The 24,927-nt window shown below is 35.4% G+C and overlaps 1 protein-coding gene across 12 annotated transcripts in view; it reads right to left on the bottom strand.

The window, feature by feature from the left end:
- C2CD5 (C2 calcium dependent domain containing 5) overlaps window positions 1-24,927 on the bottom strand; it is a 79,042-nt gene that overhangs the window by 19,418 nt on the left and 34,697 nt on the right. For 6 of the 12 annotated variants that reach the window (XM_026066914.1, XM_026066915.1, XM_026066920.1 and 3 more), the window contains 7 exons: window positions 14,362-14,476; window positions 12,192-12,380; window positions 10,282-10,473; window positions 7,111-7,297; window positions 5,833-5,997; window positions 5,339-5,479; window positions 2,209-2,272 (listed from right to left, as the gene is read on the bottom strand). In XM_026066914.1, coding sequence (XP_025922699.1) covers window positions 2,209-2,272; window positions 5,339-5,479; window positions 5,833-5,997; window positions 7,111-7,297; window positions 10,282-10,473; window positions 12,192-12,380; window positions 14,362-14,476 — 1,053 coding nt within the window. The remainder of the gene's footprint in view (window positions 1-2,208; window positions 2,273-5,338; window positions 5,480-5,832; window positions 5,998-7,110; window positions 7,298-10,281; window positions 10,474-12,191; window positions 12,381-14,361; window positions 14,477-24,927) is intronic. The other 6 variants (XM_026066918.1, XM_026066919.1, XM_026066922.1 and 3 more) reach the window with 2 other exon arrangements.

Genomic DNA, 24,927 nt, shown 5'->3' with positions numbered 1-24,927 from the left:
CAATTTTTGCATCTATGTTCACCATAGTAGTAGATGTTTCCACAATGGTGGAAAAATAGTCCCTTGTTTATTTTCATCAGAGAATCAGTCTAAGTAAACGTGTCTGAAGATGATGTTACTGAACAAATAGGCAGAAAAACAAATAAACATTCACATAAACATCAGGAAATGCAAAGATGAAATAGCTGACTAAGTGGCGTTGAACTCTTAAAAATACCTAACCACCAGAGAACAGGATCCTCTAATCCTCTGGCAGTAAGGTGGTTTTAAGTAACTCAAATCTACTAATTTGCCCAGTGCACATACCAGTATCACTGGTCTGTAGAAGCTGTTTTAGAAAAAGGAATTAGTGGGCAGATGGAGAAAGAACACACTGTAGAGGAGAGATACAACTTTTGCAAACAGAAGCCATGGCTCACACACCTACTGGAGTTCTCTGAAGAAATCAACAAGCAGGTAGACAAAAGGTACGTGATATAAGCTACTTGGACAACTAAGACAAGAACATTCGTCCAGGACTCTAAGATAAAAGCTAACATACCAAAGGGTAGAACGGACGACCACTGAATGGATATATAATTGATTAAAAGACTGTAAACTGAGGGTAAGAATAAACGGACAGTTTTCACAGTGTAGTATCTAACTTAGGTCCATATGCTTAAACATATTCATAGCTTATGTGGAAGAGGGGATAAAATGAGGTGACTGTTTGCTGATGGCATTAAGTTAGCGTAGGAAAAGCAAACTGCAACAGGATCTTACAATGAATAACAAGAAGATAACAGATGAAATTCAATATAGATAAAGTGATGCATGCAGAGAACCATAACATCACATATACAATGATAGGCTCTGTGTTGACTATAATCAATGAGGAATAAAAGATTTGGCGTTAACAATAGATAACATAAAAAAGATTGATAGGGAACAAATGTTCACTGTTCTTTCCAAGATAAGAAGTGGAAATACAAAACAAAATAAGTTGGTGGTTGATACGTTTCTTATATTCTATATACTGATGTGGTTCTTATATAGGTGGGAGTCCTGACGCAAAACTCTACAAACACTAAAAGCACAGATGGGTTCAAAACACAAACAGACAAATGCACAAAAAGGTTTGCCAAAGCTATTATTTACAAAGACAATATCCTTCCTTCAGGACACTGTTGAACTACAAACTGTTAAGAGATTATCCTGAACAACTAAGTTTGTGTCTTCCTCTTAAAAAAAAAAAAAAAAAGCAATAAGCATTCTTGTCTGATACGTATCAGCAAGCAGACATTGAGTGAGAGGGATCTGTGCTTTGATTCAGTACACCTATATGCTGGATTCTTAAATAATTGTTAAATGCAGACAACCAAATGGACACCTTACAAAATTCTATTGCCAGTGATACAGTCCCAACTTTTGTATTGTATCAAAGTAAAAAGACATTAATTTCAAGTCTGACCACTGAATTTTGAAAATTTATTTATTTTTAATCAGTTTTATGTTCTCAAGTTGTGACACTGTTATTATGAATCTGTAAAAAGTTGAAGAAATTATGTTACTTTCTTGCCTGCTACAGAATATGACCAATACTGACTTGGATGAAAATGTTGCAGGTGATTTAAGAACTCCATCTCATTTTGAACTTTGCCTTCTCAACAGCAAAGACCAGAAATCCAGCGAAAGAAAAATACAAACGTGTCTCATGAACAAGAGCACTAGACAGGCAAATTGCTCACTTAAAATAACATTCTTGGAATAAAACATCAATGTGTCACATTACGTGGCTAAAAACACTTGAGCAACAGACTACTCTCCATACTTCCACTTTCAGTGACCCTTAAACCTACAAATCAGCCATTCAGAATCTAAAAAACTTCAGAAACCGATATTCAAGTAAAAAAGATCCAATTGCTTTAACTTGTTATACCTATATGAAGTAACAACAAATTTGCAACAACAGTACAAATCAGTAAACTACATGTCACCCAAATTCCTTTGTTGCCCCAGTGTTCAATAAGCAACAATCCCCCCAAAAGGCTTAATAACTTGTTTTTCCACAGGTATATTTGACAAAGAAAATTTTTTTTTACAAGAAAATTTTTACTGTAATTCTCTAACAAAGCACTTTACAGTTCTATTCTGTCCAATATGTTGTAAACAGAAAAGTTTAGAGCCTACCGTATAAATCAGCACAAAAAAAAATTTTTTTAATTATACCTGAAGGTGGTGGAACATCCGTCAGTAGAGAATGTACATCTTCCATTGCATCTGTATCATCAATCTGGAAAAAGCAATAATTGATAAAAATCATACTACTGTTCTAGTTAAGTCTCAGAAATATTTAAATATTTATGTTATCAAGAGATCTGGCAGCAAAGTCGAATTTTTAAAAATGGGTTCTATTAACCAGACTTCTGAATCCTAGCTAGCTGCCTAAATGACTTCCTTTGAATTATTGCATGCTTACCACTTGGAAAAAATAAAAAGTTTCCTTAATTAAAACAAAAATAAAGCAACATGCACAGATCACACAGGAACTGCACATGTTAAAGTTCTCTCTTTTTATCATTATTGTCTTTTAACAACCTAAAACGCTGAACAGGGTTTCGCACAACTGTAGCTTTTTTCAACTAAGTGCCTTTGGCTATTAGAGCTCTCATAAGGTCTGTATTTTACTGACTGGATCGTCCTCGCCTCTTACAGTGGCGGAAAAAAAATCTTTCCTGAACTTTAAACCCTTGCTTGGTATAAACAGCAGAAAATCAAATGGAAAAAAGCATTATTAGTTTTAGGTTATTAGTTTTTCCTATTTAAATAATCTCTACCCCAATCCAATATTTAAAGACTTTTGTTATTTTAGATCAGACCAAGAGCATGTCTGCCCTGGTACCTTTTGTAAATATTTTTGTGTATGTATCACCAGATTCATTTTGCTTTACTGATCTGCAAGAGATCCAAATTTACCTCTACTTTCCAACATTTTTGTATCAAGTTTTTTTTGAAATTCTTTATATTTTAATTCCAGTATTAGAAAGTTCTCTGTAAGGTATCATTTCTGTTTATCTCTCTCCTTCTCCTTCTCTTTAAAAAAGAGAAAGGAGATCTTAAAAAAAAAAACAAAACAAAAAACAGAGAATTTACTTTGCATAATTGCCCTTCTAGCATCTCATAGCATTTTCTCAGCACATTAATCTTTAGCCCTTTTTCTTACATATTTTCAGTGAATAATGATTTGGTTCTTGAGAGGTCAGAGTCAGGAGCTCCATTAGAGCTCCTGGAATATTGCTTCTCTGTACTCAATTTCTTAACAAGGGAGACAGTAGTAGTAAGTGGTTATACTAGTCGATCACTTTCATAGATGGAAAATCCTTTTTTCTATAAATGAAAACTGGATTACCAGAACACAAGGACACATATTCTAGAACAGATGCACTCACATGATGTAAACCAGTAAATGTGGTCCCTAAATTCAGGGTTATTCATCTTCCAAATATCAGATCTTATTTTCCTTGCTAACTTGGAGTTTAAAGTATTCTCTCCTGTGCACTTAGGTTTTTCTCTTCCATGTGGAAATTTCCCTACCCTCAAACACATATACCACAGAAAATAAATAACATAGAGGGAAGAATTCCCCAAAACTAAAAAAACAAAACAACCCACCCACCCAAAACCCAGCAACAACCTCTGCTTGCTCTATATAATGCAGTTCTTAATTAGCTGACCTTTCATTAGAATGTATCAACCTTCTTTATAAGGCAATCTGACATAAAATAGAAGAAGTATGCTTAACTTTTTTTATTGCTATCCCTCTCCTATTTGACAGACTTTGGAAGCAATATGGAGGCTGGGCCCATGTTTCTCTCAGATTTTTTCAAAACTTGTACAGAAAGTCTCTTCCAATACCACAGTCTTTGCATTTTTTTATTCCTTGAAAAACATACTATTTTTGACAGAGGCATTAGAACCTTTTGTATTTACAGAAATATCCTTTGATTGGCTCATCCATTTCAATGCTGTTTGTCAGACAGTATCTTTCACCATGTTTGTTTGGGGGATAAAATTTCACTCCTGCTAGTCTACACAGATGTTTGGGGTTTTTTTAATTGTTAAGACCAGACACAATAACTACTTAATTAAAACAGCTCTCATTGCTTTTTAATTTAAGAGTTAACTACTATCAAAGTTTTTTACCGACTTCATAATTTGCTTTCTTTGATCCTAGTATACTTGCAATGCATTGGAGACTAAAAATTTACTCAAAGAGCAGAAGCATCAACCAAACTCAATGTATTATTCCAACCTCTCCCAGCTGCTCTTTTTTCTAGTCCCCTTTCTTACCCAACTGCATTTTCAAATGAATTGCTATTACAGTGCTCTCTTTCTCTCTCACTCTCCCTATCAACAACCTTTCTTTCCAGATTATTTTCTGTGAAGATACTGATTTCTGGAACTTAACATAAGGGAAGATCTTGACTGTACCTCACGATGCAATTACAGGCTGTAATTTCATTCAGTTCTTTCCTTTCTTTTCTTTTTCTTAGTCTAGGACAGGTCTTTAAAAATTTTATCTACAAGAATAAGATCAAAACTCTAGCTTTCTTTGGTATCTGCTCCTTTCCTTGAAAATAGTACAATCTTAAAACCTTGCCTTGGAATTTGAGTGAAGAAAGAGGTAAAAGAAATCTATGTTCTTTCTATATTTGTTGCTTTTTTTCTAGTTGTTGTAGAAAGAAATGGAGGGTATGCTTCTGTAAAGTTTTAAAATTTGTAACTCAGAAAGGTGTCGGCTAAAATTCAGAAAAGAAAAAAAAGGGTTTTTTTTATGTGGTCTCTTGACATATGTATTTTCCTGAATGTGTTTTGAATCCTATCAGTTTTAGAAACAAATAATTCTGAATATCCAAGTGTTACAATAAGAGCTTTGAAACAGGAAGAATACGCAAGCTTTTTCTTTGCTACCTGTAAAATGTGACAACACAAAACGCTGAGGTTTACATAAATATTTAAGCCTTGGGTCAGCCATAACTGTCGCTTTTTCTAAAATAGACAGAAAAGCATTTTGTACCAGCTTATTATTCTAGATACTGCTACATATTGACGAATATCAGGGCAATCTCTTTTCAGATATTGTCCCTAGGCATAGAATAGCTATGCTTTAATTAATCAGAATGAGAAAAACGGAGACAATGCAATATCTAATTTTTAACAGTTTCTACTGATACAATATGGAAACACATATATAATTTAGAAACTGTTTGTGGAAGTAAGAAAGAAACCCCTTCTATGCTTTTTACAAATGTTTCAGGAAAAAAGAAGTATGAACATGAGTACTGAAAACATTCATCACCTCCAAGACAAAAGCATCCTTTTTGCCATGTGAAAGGTCTAGCTCTGTAACTTCATCAGAGCTTTCTGACTGAGATCTTAACAGCCTGGAACGTTGCCTGGGCTCTGGAATGGGAGACCCAATGATCTCTTCAGGTAGCTCCTAAAAACAGTATCATAATAAAATTAACAGTTGTTCTACAGAGTTCATAAATCATTTGAGTTTTAAGCAATTTGCTTATAGTCCTAAGAGGCAGATCACTCTGAAAATAATTTTTATAGAGAAACAATATAGACAGTTTTGGACATTGTCCAAATATAGAGAAGCATTTGCATATGTGGATGAAGACAGCTGAGAATTCCAGGTAAGCTCATGAAGAACAGTGAAAAGTATATCTATCTTTATTAAAAAACTATGTTCTGAATGATTCAATCAGTAAGAATTCAAGTGTATACGCACATAGAAAGTGTATGTGTGTTTGACTTTATTTTCAAAAATAAAAAAGCTTTACTTACTGGAGGACTGATCTCATAAAGCTCCTTGTTTTTTGCTATTGTATCATTTATCTTTTTCTGCATGTGAGATATATGCTGTTCATAGGTGCCATCATTTGGAGTTTTCCCCGCGATCTGAATACCACCAGGTGTTGGCAAAGCTGCTAGATACACACCTGTTGCAGACTTAAAAAATAATGATAAAAAAACCACTACACTCTTCAGCATCTTCATATCTCTTATTTTAGCATGTACTTCTACTATTTTCATATAGTTTCAGTAGTGCTTAAGCTATAGTGGACAGCATTATGATGTATATATTTACAGCCTGATCTATTCCATGGTAAATTAATTCTTCTTTACTAACAGTGCAAGACGCTATGCTTTTAAAACATACTTTCTCTCCTTCTCATGGCTCTTTTCTACAACGGGTCTTTATATATAAAGTTCCAGTTAAATATGAATTAAAAACTCTGCTCTCTTCTAAAGTGTTCTGAATTTAGCTTCAGATTCAAAATGAAATACATTGCTACAGGTCCTGGCTCTAGGATATTTTGCATAGTTAAGCAACAGTTTCATGGTTTCACAGATTTAAGATTTGTCCAATCCATTTAGAGTATCACTGAAGTTGTGACAGTCCAATACATATTTACAGAAAGCAGATCATCAGTTCAGATAAGAGGTAGCCACTCAATCTTACCCAAGCACCCTCTTTACTCATTGAAGAAGAAAGCACCATACTTTACTATCCTAACCCCACATGACAGAATGAGGTTAGAAAATATTCTTAATAAACATCTCCTAACTATCTCTAGGACACTTTCAATCTATCATTTATTTCTTCACTGCCATCAAAGAAGAGGCAACAGGTCTTTCTCTTGTTGGCAATTTACCAAAACATTTACCGAGAAACTTAACTGGCAAATATCTTATTTTTCATGAGAATGAAATGAAACTTAAGAAACAGAGATCTCTATGACATGACTTTTAAAGAATATAATCATTTTCCTACAACATATGCCATTAAGCCATTTTAAACTTTTTCCCCGCCTCATCCTCTTTCTAATAACCTTGTCCTCTAACACAGTTTCAAGAGGATCCAATCTGCTTTTTCTGGTGCTGAAAGATAATCTCTTCTGCTTTGTCAATAGTTAGATATCTCATTCTTTTCCATCACCTCACTTACTCTTGAAACGACATGTTAATATCTCTAGTTACTCTGAATTCCACACTTGTCTTTGTGACCTGAAAAAATACTGTAAGAAAGCAAAAGAATCCCAAGATTAAAACAATACTTACTGCCAACCCCATTAGCATATTTTCACCCACAGTGATTTGTATCCTCAGCCCAAACAGAGCGTTCATTCCTCTGAGTTTAAGTTTATTCATCAGTTGGGTGTGCACTTCGTATTCCATAAATGGCAAGAGATTACTGATAGATGTTGCATTTGCTTCAGCTTGAGCTTTCTTCTTTAGACGGCATAACCTAACAATACGGAACAGAGTATGACATTAGCAGATAAAGATTTAACTGACTGTTGAAGATTGAAAGTGATCACAAAACATTTGATTTATTCTCATTGTATAATATAATACAATTTTTTTTTTGGTTAAGTATTTTAAAATCCTGTAAAAAACTGAAGTAAATTCTTCACAGGCAAATCAACAGTAAGCCTCAATAACTATAATCTGATCTTCATTTTAAACAGGAATGTGTATTTAAATTAACAACAAAAAAGTTTAACATTCAACTTATTAAAAAAAATACAGTCTTCATTAATATTCAAAAGCATTCCCTATCAAAGTAGAATACAAAAATTGGAAATACTGTATACTTTYCCCCCCCCTACTGAATAAAATCATATCTCCTTCCTTAAAGTACACTTAAGGATTGTTACCAGACAAACAACATGCATCAAACAGGTGTTTTTTTTCTTTAACGGTCTAACACCACCAAAAAATTATGCAACGTAAAGAAGTTATCTACAGATTCTGGATAGCCAAATACCTAGTAGAAGTGTTAAATATATTTAATCATCTATCATACAGCAGCAACTGTTAAAAATTATCTCAACTAACTTTTGACAAAGCAAATACTGAAGACAAACCAGACTTCTTTGCAAGTCCTCTGATAATCATTTAACAAATCTCCTCCCCCCTCCCGTATTTACTCCTGCCAAAGTAAAAAAAGATTATTTCAAGAGACAGTTACTGTGACTCCAGTGAGTTACCCCTTTTCAACTGAGCTACAGTAACTGATTATGTGTATTCTTCAAGATTGCTGCAGATATAAAATAAAACATGTTATTTCTTTACAGTTTGCAGCTTAACAATTACTCTTCTTTGAGACTGTCTTCTCTGAAAATTTGTAGCTTCAGCTTTTCTTCTAATAAGGCCCCAAAAGCAAATATCTATTTCATCTGCTTCTGCACACATCGTATGTGCTTTAGTTACAAGCACAGGAAGTTACGGTTATTGGTAGAACTTTAAGAATTTCTATTAATACACTTATTCAAGGCACAACAGAGAATAAAGGGGGAAAAAAAAAAGAAAGGAAACCTGAGTGCCCTCACAGCTCAGACACTAACATTGTTAAATATATTTATCTTTAATGTACAAAAAAGTACATAGGAATTCCATCTCTGCCCAGATTATGTTACTCATATTCCACTCTTCTGGTTTAGTCCAATAAACTGAAATTAAACCCTGCACCAGTGTAATGATTCCTTTCTTTGAACAAGAAGTTTTCATTCAAAAAGAGCAAATGACAATTATAAATTTTACTGATATGAATAGACAATGGCTTCTTCAAAGGAAGAACAATTCACATTCAAATTTATTATAATAAACAGTCAAAAGAATTTATTACATGATCAAGAAAATGTAGTAATTCCCTCAATCCTAACAAATCCATCTCAAAAGTTATTCTAGCTACCACTTCAGGGTTTGTTTTCTGTGGGATCTTTTTTTTTTTTTTTTTGGGGGGGGGGGGAGGCAGGGCAGGTAGAGGAAGCAAGATGTTTCAGGAATCAGCTCAAAGAAACTGTGACATCAGCAAGCACTCTAAAGACAGACCAGGCACTGCCCTGCGACACTAAAAGACAATTTCTACAGTGATGCTGGACAGAGCTTAATAATACTGAAAATACCATAGGAGGACTAGAGAACTCATCTACCATAGCTCCAGTATTTCCCCTCCAGCAGAACTCAGGAAATGATAATCATAGGATTACAAGAAAACTCATGTTGGAAGGGACCTCATGAGGTTTCTAGACCAACCTCCTGGTCAGAGCAGGGTCAGCTGACATCAGACCAAGCTGCTCAGGGCTTTACCCAGTTAGATCTTTAAAATCCCAAGGATGAAGACTGCAGAGCTTCTTGGGGCAACCTGCCCCACTGCATGAATATCCTCATGGGGAAGAAGTTTTTCTTTATATTCAGCCTGAACCTCTCTTGTTTCAACTTATGTCCATTGTCTCTTTTCCTCCCACCACGTACTTCTGTGAAGACCATGGCTTCATCTTTGCCATAACCTCCTTGAAAGGACAGGCAGGCTGCTATTAGATCCCCCTGAAGCYCTCCTTTCTCCAGCTGAAGAAGTCCAGCTCCCACAGCCTCTCCTCCCAGAGCGGGTCCTCCAACCTTCTGACGATACTGGTGGCCCTCTGCTGAGCTTGCTCTAGTTTACTGATGTCTGTCTTGTCCTAGGAGGGGGACAAGACTGGACAGGTATCATACTGACTTGTCTCCCTCAATTTGACATCATCAGTAGACTGGACGAGAGCCCATCATCCCCTCAAAGTCACTGATTAAGATATGCCACAAGATAGGTTCCACTGTAGACCCCTGCAGTACTCCACTTGTCACAGGCATCCAGGTAGATTATGAACTATAAAAATTACAATCCTCTAAGCCCAACCATCCAACTGGTTATTTACCACGTAGCTGGCCACACATACAGACTGAATAGCTAACCACTCCTTTCCCACTGCAAATCTTTGTATTCCCTTTTCAGAATTCATCAAGGACCACAGCATAAGCTGAACACAGCTGACAATTCTATGGACATGACATTCAGTCATGGACACCAGCACAGAATTAGCATAACTGACTTAAACAGTTTACTGAGTTTCCAACTGAGTAACTGTAACTGATGTTAGCAGTCCCAAAGAGCAAGGTAAAGCATGAAATGTCTTTCACCAAAGCAGACAAAATACAGGAATTTCAACAGGCATTTAAAAAAACAAAACAAAACAAAAAAAACACACAGAACTGGATCAAAGTTACCAAATGTTCATCAATGGAAGTGGCACACAACACAGTGGGAGGAGAAGGCTGAGTTTCTAACGCACTTTCTTCAACTCCTAGCCATTCAAAAATCAAAATTCAACATTTGGTATCTTATTGGATTTTAGCAACAGGAATTCGTTCAAAGATCTCCAAAATACTTCTAAGAAAATATACTGATACCTGGCTTGAATAAGACATCCCTTCCCAATAACGATGGCCTCTACAGGGAGATCAATTGTAGTGAAAAGGACATCGGGAACCTTTTGCTTCCTGCAGTTGTAACAATACGTGAGGTGGGCAGGGAATGGCATGTTCAGTTCATCATATGGTATATGACAAAATCCACAACCTGATGGTGAAGTTTCTTCAATCCTAAAAATACATTATGGAGAACACATTTAAAACATCTGCAATGTATTAACAAGAATCAATATGCACACAAGTGTATAAACACCTACAGATACCTACTTAAATCATACATTACAGCTACACTCTATTCCATTACACCTATGCCACAGGTTATTTGATTATATCAATTCAAAAAGAATGAGATTGCACACTACTAGCTAAAACGGTATACATAAAATCTGCGTTGAAACCCATTATACAGGGGTCAAGAAACAAGTGCATATAATGGTCAATTATTTATGTAAGTCTAAAACATTACTGTGCTGGCTTTAGGTTCTATGATTATGACTTTCAAAAAGTAGTCCACAGTACCCCAGTTTTGGAGAGAAATTGCTGTACCAAATACAATACAAATTCTTACACGGACTGTACCCAAAAACCTACACAAACCTAATCAGGAGAATATAAACAACAAAACAGCCATCCTACTGAGAAACAGTACAATATATGTTAACATCATAAAAAGGAAGAACAGCAAGACAATTTCCTAAGCTGTGGTATTAGGTGAAACTTGTTATTCATTTAGAACTAAGATCTCCCTTCCCCCAAGAAACATCCAGGAAAAACTGCTCTAAAAATACTAATAAGGAAAGTATTGGCTAACTGCATGCTGCAAATTTATTTTGCTCCACACAAACAATTCTTCCCAGTGAATTCTGAAGAGATGTTCAAACAAATCTCAGACTTGGAAATCTAGGTATCATAGACTTTGGGAAACATATTTTGTCTGAAATACGTGCTTAGTTTATTTGGCTGTTTTATCTTCCTTTAGCACTCCTAATCTATGTCAAGATTTTTAGCAGCACTGAAATACATATTTTGATTTAAAAAAAAAAAAAAAATCTTTCCATGATGAACATGACTTCTTTCTCTCCAGCTTTTTTTTTTTTTTCTCCTTTGAAAGGACATAAAGTGATATGTTGAGTTCGGAAACAAACATTTTTTTTTGGGGCTACAGTTTTGAAGAGGCTATCTACAGGATAAATAATGGCCACTTGCTAACGTAAATAAGAAACAATACTGTGTTGACAGGGTATTATGGAATAGTAATAAAAGTGTTGTGTAGTAAATAGCCTTACTTATGACTGTAATAGTCCCTTGAAATATATGATGATTATCCTGAGGAATGCATAATAAATTATCTAACTATTTTTTCCCCAAAATAACCATTTGTCAAAACTCTTTCCTCAAATTTTGTTTGCAAAAGCTGAAACAAAGGGAGGTAACAGGACACTTCATGTTTTTCCTTTTGTTTCATGGTTTTATTAATAAACTTAAATTAAAATATATATCTTGGCTAAAAATACAGCAACGTCTTTGTTTTACAACCACGGTACATTATCTTCCATACAGCTGTTAAATAGTGTATAAAGCAGTTCACATTATAGCCACAGCAACATTTGGCTTATGTAATTTATCATACATCCGTCTTTTTTTTCAATAGGGTGCTAGAAAGGTGAGAAAGATACCTGAAGAGTGGCAAAGGAGGGAGGGGAAAAAAAAAAAAAAAGGAGTTATAATCTGTGGTTAGTAGTCAAATGTGTTACCTTATTCAGACTGTTAGAAATAAAAACAGAATATCTAATTTGGTGCAGAGTTCCATTACTTCTGTTGTTGTTGTTGTTAGTGAAAAGCAGTAAAGTGGTTGGTCCCGCATCCTGCACTGTAACACTGTAACCTACCCTAATAGAGAAGAACTATCTTGGCTCTGAGGAAAAAAATCAACCTCTCCCTTCTCTGACCCTATGGAAAAGAAGCCAGGCTGCCATGACAACCTTTGTTCCAAACAGCCTTCCATGGTGCCATCCTGAAGAAACCTAGGGTTCAGTACAGCTGCTGTGCCAGACGCGGACAAAATACAGACCTCTTCACTATAAGAGAAAAGAATTACAAAGTGAATTCCTGCTACTTAGTGCTACTTTTCTTTTACTTAAAACTATTAAATTAAAAGGCTTGTTCAAAAGTCTCAATTTTGTGCATTTGTGCAATTTTATCTATTAAACCTCACAAAACTGCTCTCTTGAGGTATTTAAACTATTATATAAGAAACAGATGCAGGACGACTAAACAGCTTTGCCCAAGGCTATAAATAATATGCTATAATATCAGCACCTAACCAGGTTTAAGAAAGATTTTGAATACTACAGCTGCTAATGCTAAGAAATTCAACCAATCAACAAAAGCAAAGAAACAGAAAAAAAACAAGGCATAATTGTTTACCAAAATAAATTGGAAGTTGAAAGCCTCATCATCTTATAAACATTCACTCTCAAAATGAAGTTACAATACAACACTGACAAGGTTGCTTCTTGAAGGATAAAAAGAAGCAAAACAGTAAAATTTAAGTATGAGTAACAATTATAATGATTCATATAGCATGTAAAGTAATTGACATTATTCCTGATTTAGGAGAATTAAATTTCTCACAATGGCAAAGTGTGATCACAAAGCACTTAGTATTTCTAAAACTGCTAAATATGAAACAGATCTATAATATTCAATACTTAAAATACTACATTGAAAAAGGCATGAAGAAACCATTTCCTCCATTTTCTAGAATGATACATTTGCCTTTTTTTTTTTTACTTGTCATCTCTCTCCAGACTCCTTTTTCATAGATAACATCTGGCAGGCCAGTACTTATTGACAGATCCTTGCTCTTTAAGCATGGAATCAGGCTGAACTGAAAAATAAGCATGGGAACCCCAATACACTATACCATCAATGATCAAATACTACCACACTAAACTTCTAAAGAAAAATCAAAGTGTGAAATCTCCTAGTAACTGGCTGCTATGTATATTCTGTACTTTTTTTTACCATATTATGGTAGGTTTTTTTGTTATTTTAACACATTATGTGTTTTTTTTGTTTGTTTTTTTTTAACCAAAGCAAAGTAACAAATGTGAAGGAGCAATAGATGTGAAGCAATGAACTCTGTGGCTTTCAGACTGATCCTTTCTGGTTATCTTACTACTTTACCAATGGATTAAGAAACAGATTTCTTTCTGGAGCTGGAAAGATACAACCTTCTTTGAAGCAGGGAGAAACAGAAGTAATTAGATGAATCCCAAATAATTTCTCCCAACCTCCAAGCCTCTCACAAAGTTTGCCATTAAGCCACTAAAATAAAGAACAAAATTTTTTTAGCCAAAGAGAATGGAGTAAGACACTGGCATTTTGGCCTGAGTGGGATGCAGGGCTGGGAAACTTAACTTCTCTCTAACACTCAATCTCAGAAAGACTACTGCAGGGCTGCAGTGTAACACATTGAACAGTACTGTAGTACTGAAAGATAAAAATAATTACTAGAAAAAAATTACAAGACTAAAATTTACAATAAAGTATTCTTGATCTAGCAGGCAGTATATTCTCCCTTAACTAACAATTAATACGTTCCTAGTAAAGAGCTTGTGTTTTAAGTTTGAAGCTTATTGTTTAAGTTCTGGACTGCCAGTTGTTACCAGGTAATAAAAGTGCAACATACATTTTTATGAACAATCTAAGTATTTAGTCAGATAAGGTTTAGAAAACTTTATAGATAAATTAATATTACTATAAAAGCAAATATGTTCATCAGAAAGTTAGAAATTGATAGCTACTAAAAATTTTGGTGTTCATTAAAAAATACAAAACCAATAAAAACCAAAAACACATTAACAAAAAGAAATGACACCCTGTTTAACCCTTTAAATACAATACTGAAATCTAAGCAAGTTACTTTAACAAACTCTCCAAAGTAGGTAAATTACACAGTATTACATTTGTGCTGAAATATTTCACCATTTTTAATCCACTGAAGATGAAATAAATTGTCTGTGGCATTTAGAAAATCAAAACATCATGATTTACCAAATGCTAGTTGATTCACTGTAGCCCACTACAGCGTGACAACCCAATGCCTTGGCATGGGATTTTATTTCTTGTCTGATTTCTGCCCACCACGCATCTCGTGTCTCTGGTTCATCTGAAAGACAAAGTATAAATCAGTTCCATACTATGTCAACATAAAGTTTCATGCAATTAATCTGAAAGGATACTGTGTTTGGTGGAACTTTTCATATTTAAGTACTTTGATGTATCTTGCAACTTTTTCCTTCTTAACTACTGCACCTCAAGTATTGAGCAAACACCAACTGGGTGATTCCATTAATTGTCTTGTTTATCACCAATGAAACAAATCACTGCATTCTTCTTGTTGTCCATGTGACAGCTGACACCAAAATACTGTAGATAGCATTCCAAACTTTACCCACTTGAAGACCATACTGTCAGCTTTCCAACAACATGAGAGCAGCATATAACTCCCAATACAGCACCACAGATCTTTTGTAATATCAAAAAAATTAGTAGTAGTCGAAACAATGAAGTAGTATTTGTATTAATAAAGTGATATTCTACTTCAGTATACATATGACATCCTTGAAATAACTACTTTCAATAGGAAAAACTGTTCAGGTTCTTGCTTAACCAAAATTTAAAAATATTTGTTAAAGAAAAATATTTGTAATGTTTGTGAAACGTAGCTTTGTGATCCTTAAAGCTGCAGTTTCAGTATTGCTGACTTACAGAAACCATAAGTATTTGAAAGTACTTCTACTTTAATAGCATTAAGAGGTACAAGATGTGTGTGGACTTTGTATTTGTCAATGCTTTTTTGGTTCGGTATCCTGCACAACTGCACATTTTTTTCCAAAAAGGATTCTGTATCTAATTATCTTTATTGTCTTTTAAGTAGACCTTAAATACTGAAATATATGGATTTCCTGAATTAAAAATTCAAAAATGCAATCAAGAGCGCTACTAAATAAGTTTGTGCAATCCACTTATTTCAACTGTTTAGCATTTAGTTACATGGAACTAAAGCTCTTGTCTTACAAGCTTTCTACATATGAAGTCAACAGGTATTAAGAGTTTGTAAAGTGTTTCTTCTTTCAAAATGGTGCAGCTATACCAATGAACTTAATTAGAAACTATGTTAGTTGTCAATACATAAAATAAAGGAAAAACAATAACAAACAGTAGGCACTCTGATGCTACAAAGGGATCTGAGTAGAAAAAGTCTTATACAATTCCCCTGAAATCAAATGAATTTCATATGGATATAAACTTCTACTCACTTAGATCTCCTTGCAGGATCATAATTTGAAATACCAATCTCAAAAAATGAGATTTACTGGGAACCGTTTTTGTAGTACCTGCAGTATTTATAAATATAGCATATGATAACTATGTATCATACACTAGGTCCTCTGAAAACATGACCAACAAAAAATGAGAAATGCAGCTATAAAAACATTTTGAAATTTACTGAGACAAAAGTATTGTAGGACCAGATGTATTCACTCAGGAGTTTACCTAAGCTTTCAATTTGGAGCTGAGTTTTCGTCTTTCTAAAGAAATTAATGATCATTTTCTATTAATAAAATAACAGAGATATATTCAAATATACCTAACTTTAAATGTTAATGCACGTGTAGTCATAGCATCGTATTGACTAACAACATCCTTGTCCTTGCTGGGGTTGCAGCAGCAGACAGCCAGGGCACAGGTAGACATTTATCTAACCTTTGCTCTAAGAAATATACACTCAACAGAAAAAACTACAGCATAGCTCTTTGGAAGGTTCTCCACAATCAAGACAAAAATATACACATTAAGACACAAAACAGACTAGGGATCTTTATGGATTGTATCAATGATGTTCCGTTATATCCAAGTTCACCCTCAGCAGGTTTCAATGCACTAATAGTAAAATCTCTAGGCACTACACTTTGCTGTTTCTCAAAGCAAAAACACTGTTTAAACACTTTCACTTGTTGGGAAAACCAATTGCTCAAGGTTAAATACACTAATCCTGACTCACATGGTGGATGACCTACTATCTTGCACTTCTCAGCTTTCAAAAGCTGAGAACTGTGCACAAGTAGTCCATCATATGGTGGGGTTCCCAAGTTCAGCTACAAGAACCACTTGTGGTACACACAGTAAAGGAAAGTGGGAGGCAAAATATCTTCTCTTTTGCGTGTGCAACACTGCATCTGAACAGAAGCTGTCATTGCTGCTGCCAGTTAATGGCAGTAGTGGTAGGTAAACAGAGGAATTTTGGAAACCCCTGTTTTAAGGCAAAGGCCACAAACATCTGACAAAAGGGAGAGCTGCATGGAAGATTCAAGACCACAGGCACATTCTGTAAATGCTATCGCTAACTTTTCATGGTGAAAGGGTTATGGATCTCAGGAGGAATTCCTCCTTCCCAATCCAATCACAGACAAGAAGTTTGATTATCAATATGTTTGTCTCTCTGTAATAGAAAAGTGTAAAACCTTAAAAGTAGTAAGAGACAGTGGTTCACTGTGACTCTCAACAACTCTTGTTCAGTTAGACTGGACCACAGGCAGCTGGCTAAAATCAATGATGGAACAGCCCCACACATTTTTGCATTCCACGGGGCCGGGGGGCGGGGACTGCGAAGAAGTAACTGGAGTTTCACCATCTTTTTCCAGACAGATACTGATGCAAAGGAAAGCCAATTTTACTGAATCATCAGTTTCCATTCACACTTTTAAGTGTAAGCATTTGGCAAAAATTACTCCTACTAGTCACTAACGACCCTTTTAAGACAGAAAGGGCAAAAGAAACGTGAAGTTGAGACCACGGAGTTGAAAGTGAACTACAGGTGAAGGGACTTGAGATGAAGAGGGAAAGTGCTGTGGAATAAAGAACAACATTACAACAATAACACGAAACTAAAAAGGAATGTGGCCACAGTAAAAACTGAAACTGAATGAAATACTGAAAAGGAATGAAAATACTGAAAGGGAACGGAAATGGTGGAGATAGTAGTGACGGGTCCCAACCTCAATGCAAATACATAACTTTCCTCCACAAAGAATTTATAATGTAAATCAAAGTTTAGGAACAAGTTTCCAAGAGAGTTAACACAATTTTCTCACCTAATCTACCTACAAAGCACATTATTATAAGGGAAACACATATTGTTGTGAGGTTGCTCAACACTATGTCTTGCTCAAGCAACATTTAACCCTTCATTCTTTCTGAGAGTCTGGTCAACATCAGGATTAAGAAAACCTAAAGTTATGGATCATTTTCATTCTTATTAAAGATAAAAACAATTTTACAGCCATTGTCTTCAGCGTTAACAGCATCAGGCCTAATATAGTTCAAAAAAATCCAACAAATTCTCACTGCACAAGTTCAAAGGTTTCTATAAAAGTCATGCATAAACATGTGCTTGTAAAGCAGAGTGGCTCCTCTGCTTTAAACATTGTGACATTGAGTATTTTTTTCTTCCAGAAAGAGGCCAAGTAATATGAATCAATATGTTTATAAATAAATACTGTACATTCACACACAGTTTACACACTTACCTTTGCATATTAAAATACAAAATGATTGTCTACAATCAAAATCAAACACCGTGACATTGCAATAATAAATTGATACAAAACACTGAATGCAGTGCAATGTGTAGCATTCGTATTCTTCTGACAAATATTTTCACAAGCAGCCTTTTTTGACACGAGCCACACAATTCCACATGGGGAAGCCATTGTAGCATTACAAGTTTAGTAAAGCTAGGGATTTACATAAACAATTAGAGGAGTTAGGGAAGCAGGATGGCATGTGTCCAGTACACTCCATGAGGGTGTCTGTTGTTGTTTTTGGCTAAGGCAAAAGCTTAAGAACTACAGGTTTGCAAAGCAGATTCAGCAGACAGTAGCCAGAAACGGTGGGTATTTTGGCGCATGCTTGGATCAGGTGACAGTACAGACTGAAAACTATGGCAGCTCACTGAAATGGTTACAGAAAGTAATGGCCCTGGATTCTAGGTGGAAGCAAAAAGGCAAGCATACATAGCACTCAATCACAAGCTTTTCTAGCAAATCTACTGAGTAGTTTATAGCAGGGATTATCTAAAACTTTAAGCAAAAAAGTTTGCAAAAATTACACTGCTATTAAGTGCCCTTTATTGAAACCCAAAGACTGAATATTAAACCTACTTTTATTACGTTTCAAAATTGACATGATATTTATAACAAAGTGGAAGCAAAGCATACTGTTTCTAGAGCCAAAGACTTAAGAAGCAATGTTGTGAACAGTACAGTATTCTATAAAAATCGTGCCAACTCAAACCTCCTCCAACTGAAAATTTCCAAACTTGCTTTTATTGAAGAGTTTTAGAAGATACAAACAGCAATCATTGTTGTAAAGTACTTATCTTGCATCCCAAATGTTCTTTTGGTCAGTTCCATACACCAGCAATTCAGAACCTACCTCTTTCCTTCAAATTAAAGATTGATCTCTACCAGGCTGTACTGTCACTGGGACAAAATCCTGCCCATAACTTTCACCTGGAGATAACACTAGACACTGTAAACATTTTCTGATTCACAAGAAGCAATAACCAAGGTTATTTGCTAGAGGTTCTCTTGTTCAGGACCTTTTAAGACTTAGCCAGAATCTGGCTAGCTCCCTACAGGTTTTTAAAACTTGAAGAAAAATTACAAAGAATGATCTCTTGATTATTCGGATTGCACTTAAGAGTTATTATATCAGAACTGAATCCCTAGATATCCAGAAACAGTTACTCTGGAAAAGAAATTGTATGATTCATTTTCAACCTATTTTAATATTGAAGTTTAGTGAATATTTACCACGTAACATTCTGAAATGAGGAGGACAGACATACTACAAAGATTATCTTAATCAACAATGAGCAACTCTTTGTTCTGGTGTCTCAAAAAATGGCAGTGGAAACAGCAACACTCGTCTTCAAATTCAGTCTATGAGTCTTTCACTAGGCACAGACATAATCCACCCTGCATATAGAGCAGGCCTCGATAATCATATCTACAATAAACTCGAAGTTGCAAGAGTGGTCACAGTTTATTCTGCTTTGATACTGCAAATAGAGCTTCACTATCTCCATTCTCAGATCTTCTCCATCAAGACCTATTAGTCAAGCTTAACATTGTGAATTTGGACAGAAGGCATTATATTCCAAACATGATCCAAATAAGTCTGCCCCTGCCCCTCTCTTCTTTTTAATCAGTAACAACTATTGTTTGAAGTTGCTTACAAAACAGCAGAAAGATTAAAAAGTGCCTTTTTTTTATTTTGTATTTAAGAGACATCTTTGTTATGTTTACAACCACACAGACCTTCATGTTTAATTTGATCCTCTCTGGTTATTCCATGAATAATGAAACTACCTATCATCATTCTAAAATATTTAGCAATTAAAATAGGTGTACAAAAAGCCCAGTCCTCTCAGCTGTAAACCCAAATATACACATAGAACGTGCGTAGTGCTAACTAACCTTACAATAGACCAATAAAAATCTAAAACTTTCCCAAGATAATCAAAGCCACTTCAGATTTTAAAAAATAACTCCTTATCTTCATCCTCAAAACTAAAAGATGTGAAAATGATAACCTCACTTATGATAGGGAAACTGAAGGTGGTAGTTTTAATTTGATAAATCCAAATAATCTAACATACACTAAATCACTAAAAAAAAAGCACTGCAAACACACCAAAGAGAAAAAGGTATGCTCATTCCTACAAAGCTTAAACTACAGATAAAACATCCAGTCTAGAGAATGGGATTTTGTCACTGCTCTTCTGTCATATAAGATGAGGTCAGAGAGCATCTCACTTTTCAAACCCAAACTGCTGAACAAGCTAAACAATAAGAAAGATTTTTGATACTGAAGAACAAATTCTTTAGTTACTGAAGAAGCAGCATTAAGAAAATCTAGGATTAAAACCATATCCAGCCTTCACGCTTTTTCAGGATGAGTTATTTCAGCTGACTGATTCAACACAAAACCATTTATTTGCAGGGTCAGTTTTCTGTTGGGCCAACCAGGCAAAGTGACTCACTTTGCAACTACATGATCACTAGACAGCTGCAAGAGCTCATGGCAGAAACGGGACAGAACAGCAGGATCACTTTTTAGTGGCAGCTCACTATTGAGGAGTGTTAGCTTCAATATGAAGATAATTCTCAAGACGGGGAGAAAGCGAAGTATTTCTCTTAGTAACACTCCCATCGCAACCACTGAATTGTTTTCCTATAATCCAAATTCCAAACAGCACTGAACCCTGTATCACTGTTGAAAGGCTACAGAATACTGTTTTTCTTACAAAAGAAATAAAAATGTTGCTTTAAGTATGAAACAATTAACAGTATCTTCATAATTTCTATATTTCTGATATGGGTGAATGTATTTGTATATTAGACAAATACATGGAATCATACTTCCATTAAGTAATTCTATAATGGATCAGGAGATGTTTTAACTATCTCATCCCTAAAACTGAATTGTAACTTCTAATTCAAAGTTTGGCTTTTGAAATCCTACCTCAACCTCCAATCAGTTCCAACTCCCTCAGCCTTATATTCCTATCAGCCTTATATTCTCCACAGCTCCAAGCCCTGAGATGTTCCACTGCATTTGTTCCTAATCTCAACTAAATACTACTTGAACAGTTTAAATGCTCAGACACCTACAGATTAGCATCTTCTAAGCCTTATGACTGACACCATGAAACACAAGGTAGTTCATATAGTTCACTGTGTGACATAACACCTGTGACCTAAACTAATTAAACTTTGTAAATCTAAACAGAATGTCCCAGATGAAAGTAACTTCTTGGATACTGGTACTGGGGAAAAAAAAAACAACAACTCCATTTTCTACAGATGTTGTATCAGTCACACATTGCAAGTTACATATCTGTTTGATCTTAGAAATAAGCAAAAATCACTTGGACAGACCACTGCAAAATTTGATCTAGTCTAAATATTACAAGAGATCTTTGAGGGAATAGTTTTCTGTAAACTGACGCTGGTTCAACTAAACCTGCTGACAATACCACCAGCATTAACTACAGAGACATAACAGGAATACATCCTATAATTTTTGTTTTTAATCATAGATGATAGTCCGATAAGAACAGTGCTAGCTGCAAAAAAGATCTAAACTTCACCTTATTTGTTTAGCATCAAGAAAGTTCAAAAACACTGACTGGACATGAACAAATTTTAAATCCCACAAATTCATTTGGCAGATATTAAGATAGGTGCCAGGCTTAAATACATAACTTTTTTGTCACTCCTGCTTTTAGTTATTATTTAAATCAGTCATTCATCTTATAATGGTAAAGTCCCCACAGCCCTGCATACGGTTCCTCTAACAGTAAAATGAGTGAAACACAAAGAAGATATGGGAATCTGCTTTCATGGATCCTATTACAGTGTCGAGGGCAAAGCCTCCTGCTTCAGAGAGCCGGCAGGTAATGAAGAAACTACTTATTCTATCTTCTATCTGTTGCTTTGTTGTCTAGGCACAATACATACAATTAATTTTAAAACATGAGCAATCTTCAAAAGATATCTTTAAAGGACAGCAATCAAGGGGCTACTACCCAAAGCTGGAGCTACTATGCTGTGACAAGACACTGTCTTCTAAATATTACCTAGTGTATCTATCTTGTAACTAGTATAACAAAATGAATTACACATATGTTTTGAAGTTTTAAGCCCAACTAGCTGGACACCTTAGAACAAACAAGAAGCATATTCTTAGATCTAACACAACTCTTGGAAGAAACATACAGAATTTCAAACGCAAGAGGATTCATCTTCTCAACACCAAACACAGATGTTCATAGACAAAATAATTTGCGCACCAGTCAGCACGAAAGGGGCAAGCTACCTCACTGTGTAAGAAAATGAGATGAATTCATTTGGCAGGAATTTATACTGCCTCTGCATTTCCTATTCATGTTTACACCGCTCAGGCTTTTAACTGTTATATTCAGAGCCTCTACATTCATTATTTCTATACAGTCACAACTCTATTTTGTTTGAAGACAAAACAGGAAGAGAATCCTCTCTAAACTCCTGGATCCAGTAACTAATTAACAGGAGCCTTTTCTTCAGGTCCCTTTGGAGTGAGTTCAGGACCTCAATGAGAACATATTACGAGAGCCAAAAGAACTCAAATCCTTTAAAAAACACTGAAAAATATTACTGCAAAAGGCTAAAGAAACTGCATTGTCTAGTAGAATCATACCAACAAACTAAATCACAAAAAAAAATATTTTAACTATGGTATTTCTTGATGAGAAACATGGGGTACTGAAGAACTTGCTTCATAAAGTTGTATAAGAATATGCTTACATTATACATAACCTGATGAAGAAAAAAAAAACAGGTGAAACAAAAAATAGGGCAGACAGACTTAACACAGAAGGAAAATCTGTTGTGCCTAATTCAACTCAGATAATGGATCTTGTCCATTAAGGTTAATTCTATAATACTGTTAAAATCAATTAGAGCTTGTGTTATCTGCCACTTAATTCCAGTTTTCTAAAATACCATCAGCAGATATTTTACAACTACACGTTTACCTGTATTTCTGTAGTATTTAGGAATGTGTCCCTTCAACTGGAATCATTCTAGTTCTTTTCTAACACAACAATATACTTTGGGCCACGTCAAAATTACAATTATCTCTATACATCCAAGTGGCAGATCATAAGGCTGACCCAAATTCATTGAAATCAGTGAAGGAAATTATATCAACAAAATGATTTTAGCAGAGCCCMATACTTTGAAATCAGGAGAAGTAACATGCAAGAAAAACAATCTTCTGCAAGACCAAGGTTCTTTCTCTTATGTACTAATTACTCAAAACCAAACTGCAGTGGTGGAATAAGCAACAGCTTTATTGGAGCTTTTGTTCAGTGAAAAGTCTATGATGGTTCTCGCACCATTTGTCAAATTTTAGGGAGATTTTTCAATCAACAAACAGATTAAATAGAATTACTTATTATTAGGCAAAAAATTTTAAAATGAAGACTTTAAATGCTGAGTTTATTAATTTATGAATTCCAAAGGAAATTTATGAATACTGTTCTACACTAACAGTAATCAACACTTGCCCAGTTACATAAACATCTACTTAAAACTCCCTAAATGGAAAATAATGCATGGTAACACACACACACGACTTCATTAATTTAAGGGTGCATATGCTTCAAACTGAAACAAAAATATTCAAACATCACTCACATTAACCATAAAAATAGAAAGGGAATATTCAGTCCTCTGGGATGTCGCCTGAAAAAGTAGAGTAAAATACTACTGGAAAACCTCACATACTAATAAACCATAAAATGCAGGGATCCATTCAAGCACCATAAAGCTTTCATTATGCCTCACTCTATTCAGAAAACACTCTGAGAGCTGCTTTAACATCCCATTACTGTATCAACCCATGCTGAGATCCTAAAAGCTGAATTTGGAGATTTTTCAAGGAAAGGCTAGACATGAGGCTTAAAATTTTGCATTTACTACTAGTTTGGAAAGATAGCCTCTTTAGACACTACTGAAGACATTCTGACATCTTCTATTACATTTAAGTACATTACCATTATATCCCAGATAGCAACAGGAAGCTTAATTTGCACATTCGGTGTAAGTTTGCATTTCTGTGAAAGAAAAGTGTTCAGTTATAGAACCAAAACATGTCCAAGCTTTCCTCTTCCATTTCTTCATATATAAAACTAGAGTTCTGGAGAATTCTGCACTTCAAGTATTGGGGTATCAAACTAGGGTATCAAGGAGCTCAGGGAATTTTATTAACAATCTTTTCTCATTCCATGTTTCTGACTACTGGAGCTGAAGAGCTGCTGTTGGAGCAGCTCCCTGAATGAAGAGGTTAAAAATGTAATTATTTGTGATTATTTGCAATTATTTGTTCTTACGGTGTAAGAAGACCGTATACATTATTGCTATGGGGTGGATGAAGAACGAGTCGAGAGCTTATGGGTAAGGATTAAAGGGCAGGCTAGCATGGGTGACACTGTTGTGGGTGTTTACTACAGGCCACCTGATCAGGAAGAGGAAGTCGATGAGGCCTTCTACAGACAGCTGGAAGTAGCCTCACGATCCCAGGCCCTGGTTCTTATGGGGGACTTCAACCACCCTGATATCTGCTGGAAAGACAACACAGCTAGCCACAAACAGTCCTGGAGGTTCCTGCAGAGCATTGGTGACAACTTCTTGACACAGGTGGTGGAGGAGCCAACAAGGAGAGGTGTGCTGCTGGACCTCGTACTAACAAACAAAGAAGGACTGGCAGAAGATGCGAAGGTTGGGGGCAGCCTTGGCTGCAGTGACTATGAGATGGTGGAGTTCAGGATCCTGCGAGGAGGAGGCAGGGCACTAAGTAGGATCGCAACCCTGGAGTTTAAGAGAGCAACCTTTGGCCTCTTCAGGGACATACTTGGAGGAATCCCACGGGTTAGGGCCCTAGAAGGAAGGGGCATTCAAGAGAGCTGGTTAATATTCAAACATCACTTCCTCCAGGCTCAAGAGC

Source organism: Apteryx rowi, unplaced genomic scaffold, assembly GCF_003343035.1.
Source record: "Apteryx rowi isolate R43461 unplaced genomic scaffold, aptRow1 scaffold_25, whole genome shotgun sequence".
NCBI classification, from domain to species: domain Eukaryota; kingdom Metazoa; phylum Chordata; class Aves; order Apterygiformes; family Apterygidae; genus Apteryx; species Apteryx rowi.
Note: the sequence above shows the minus strand (reverse complement) of the source record. Positions and strands in the feature narration are given on the sequence as shown.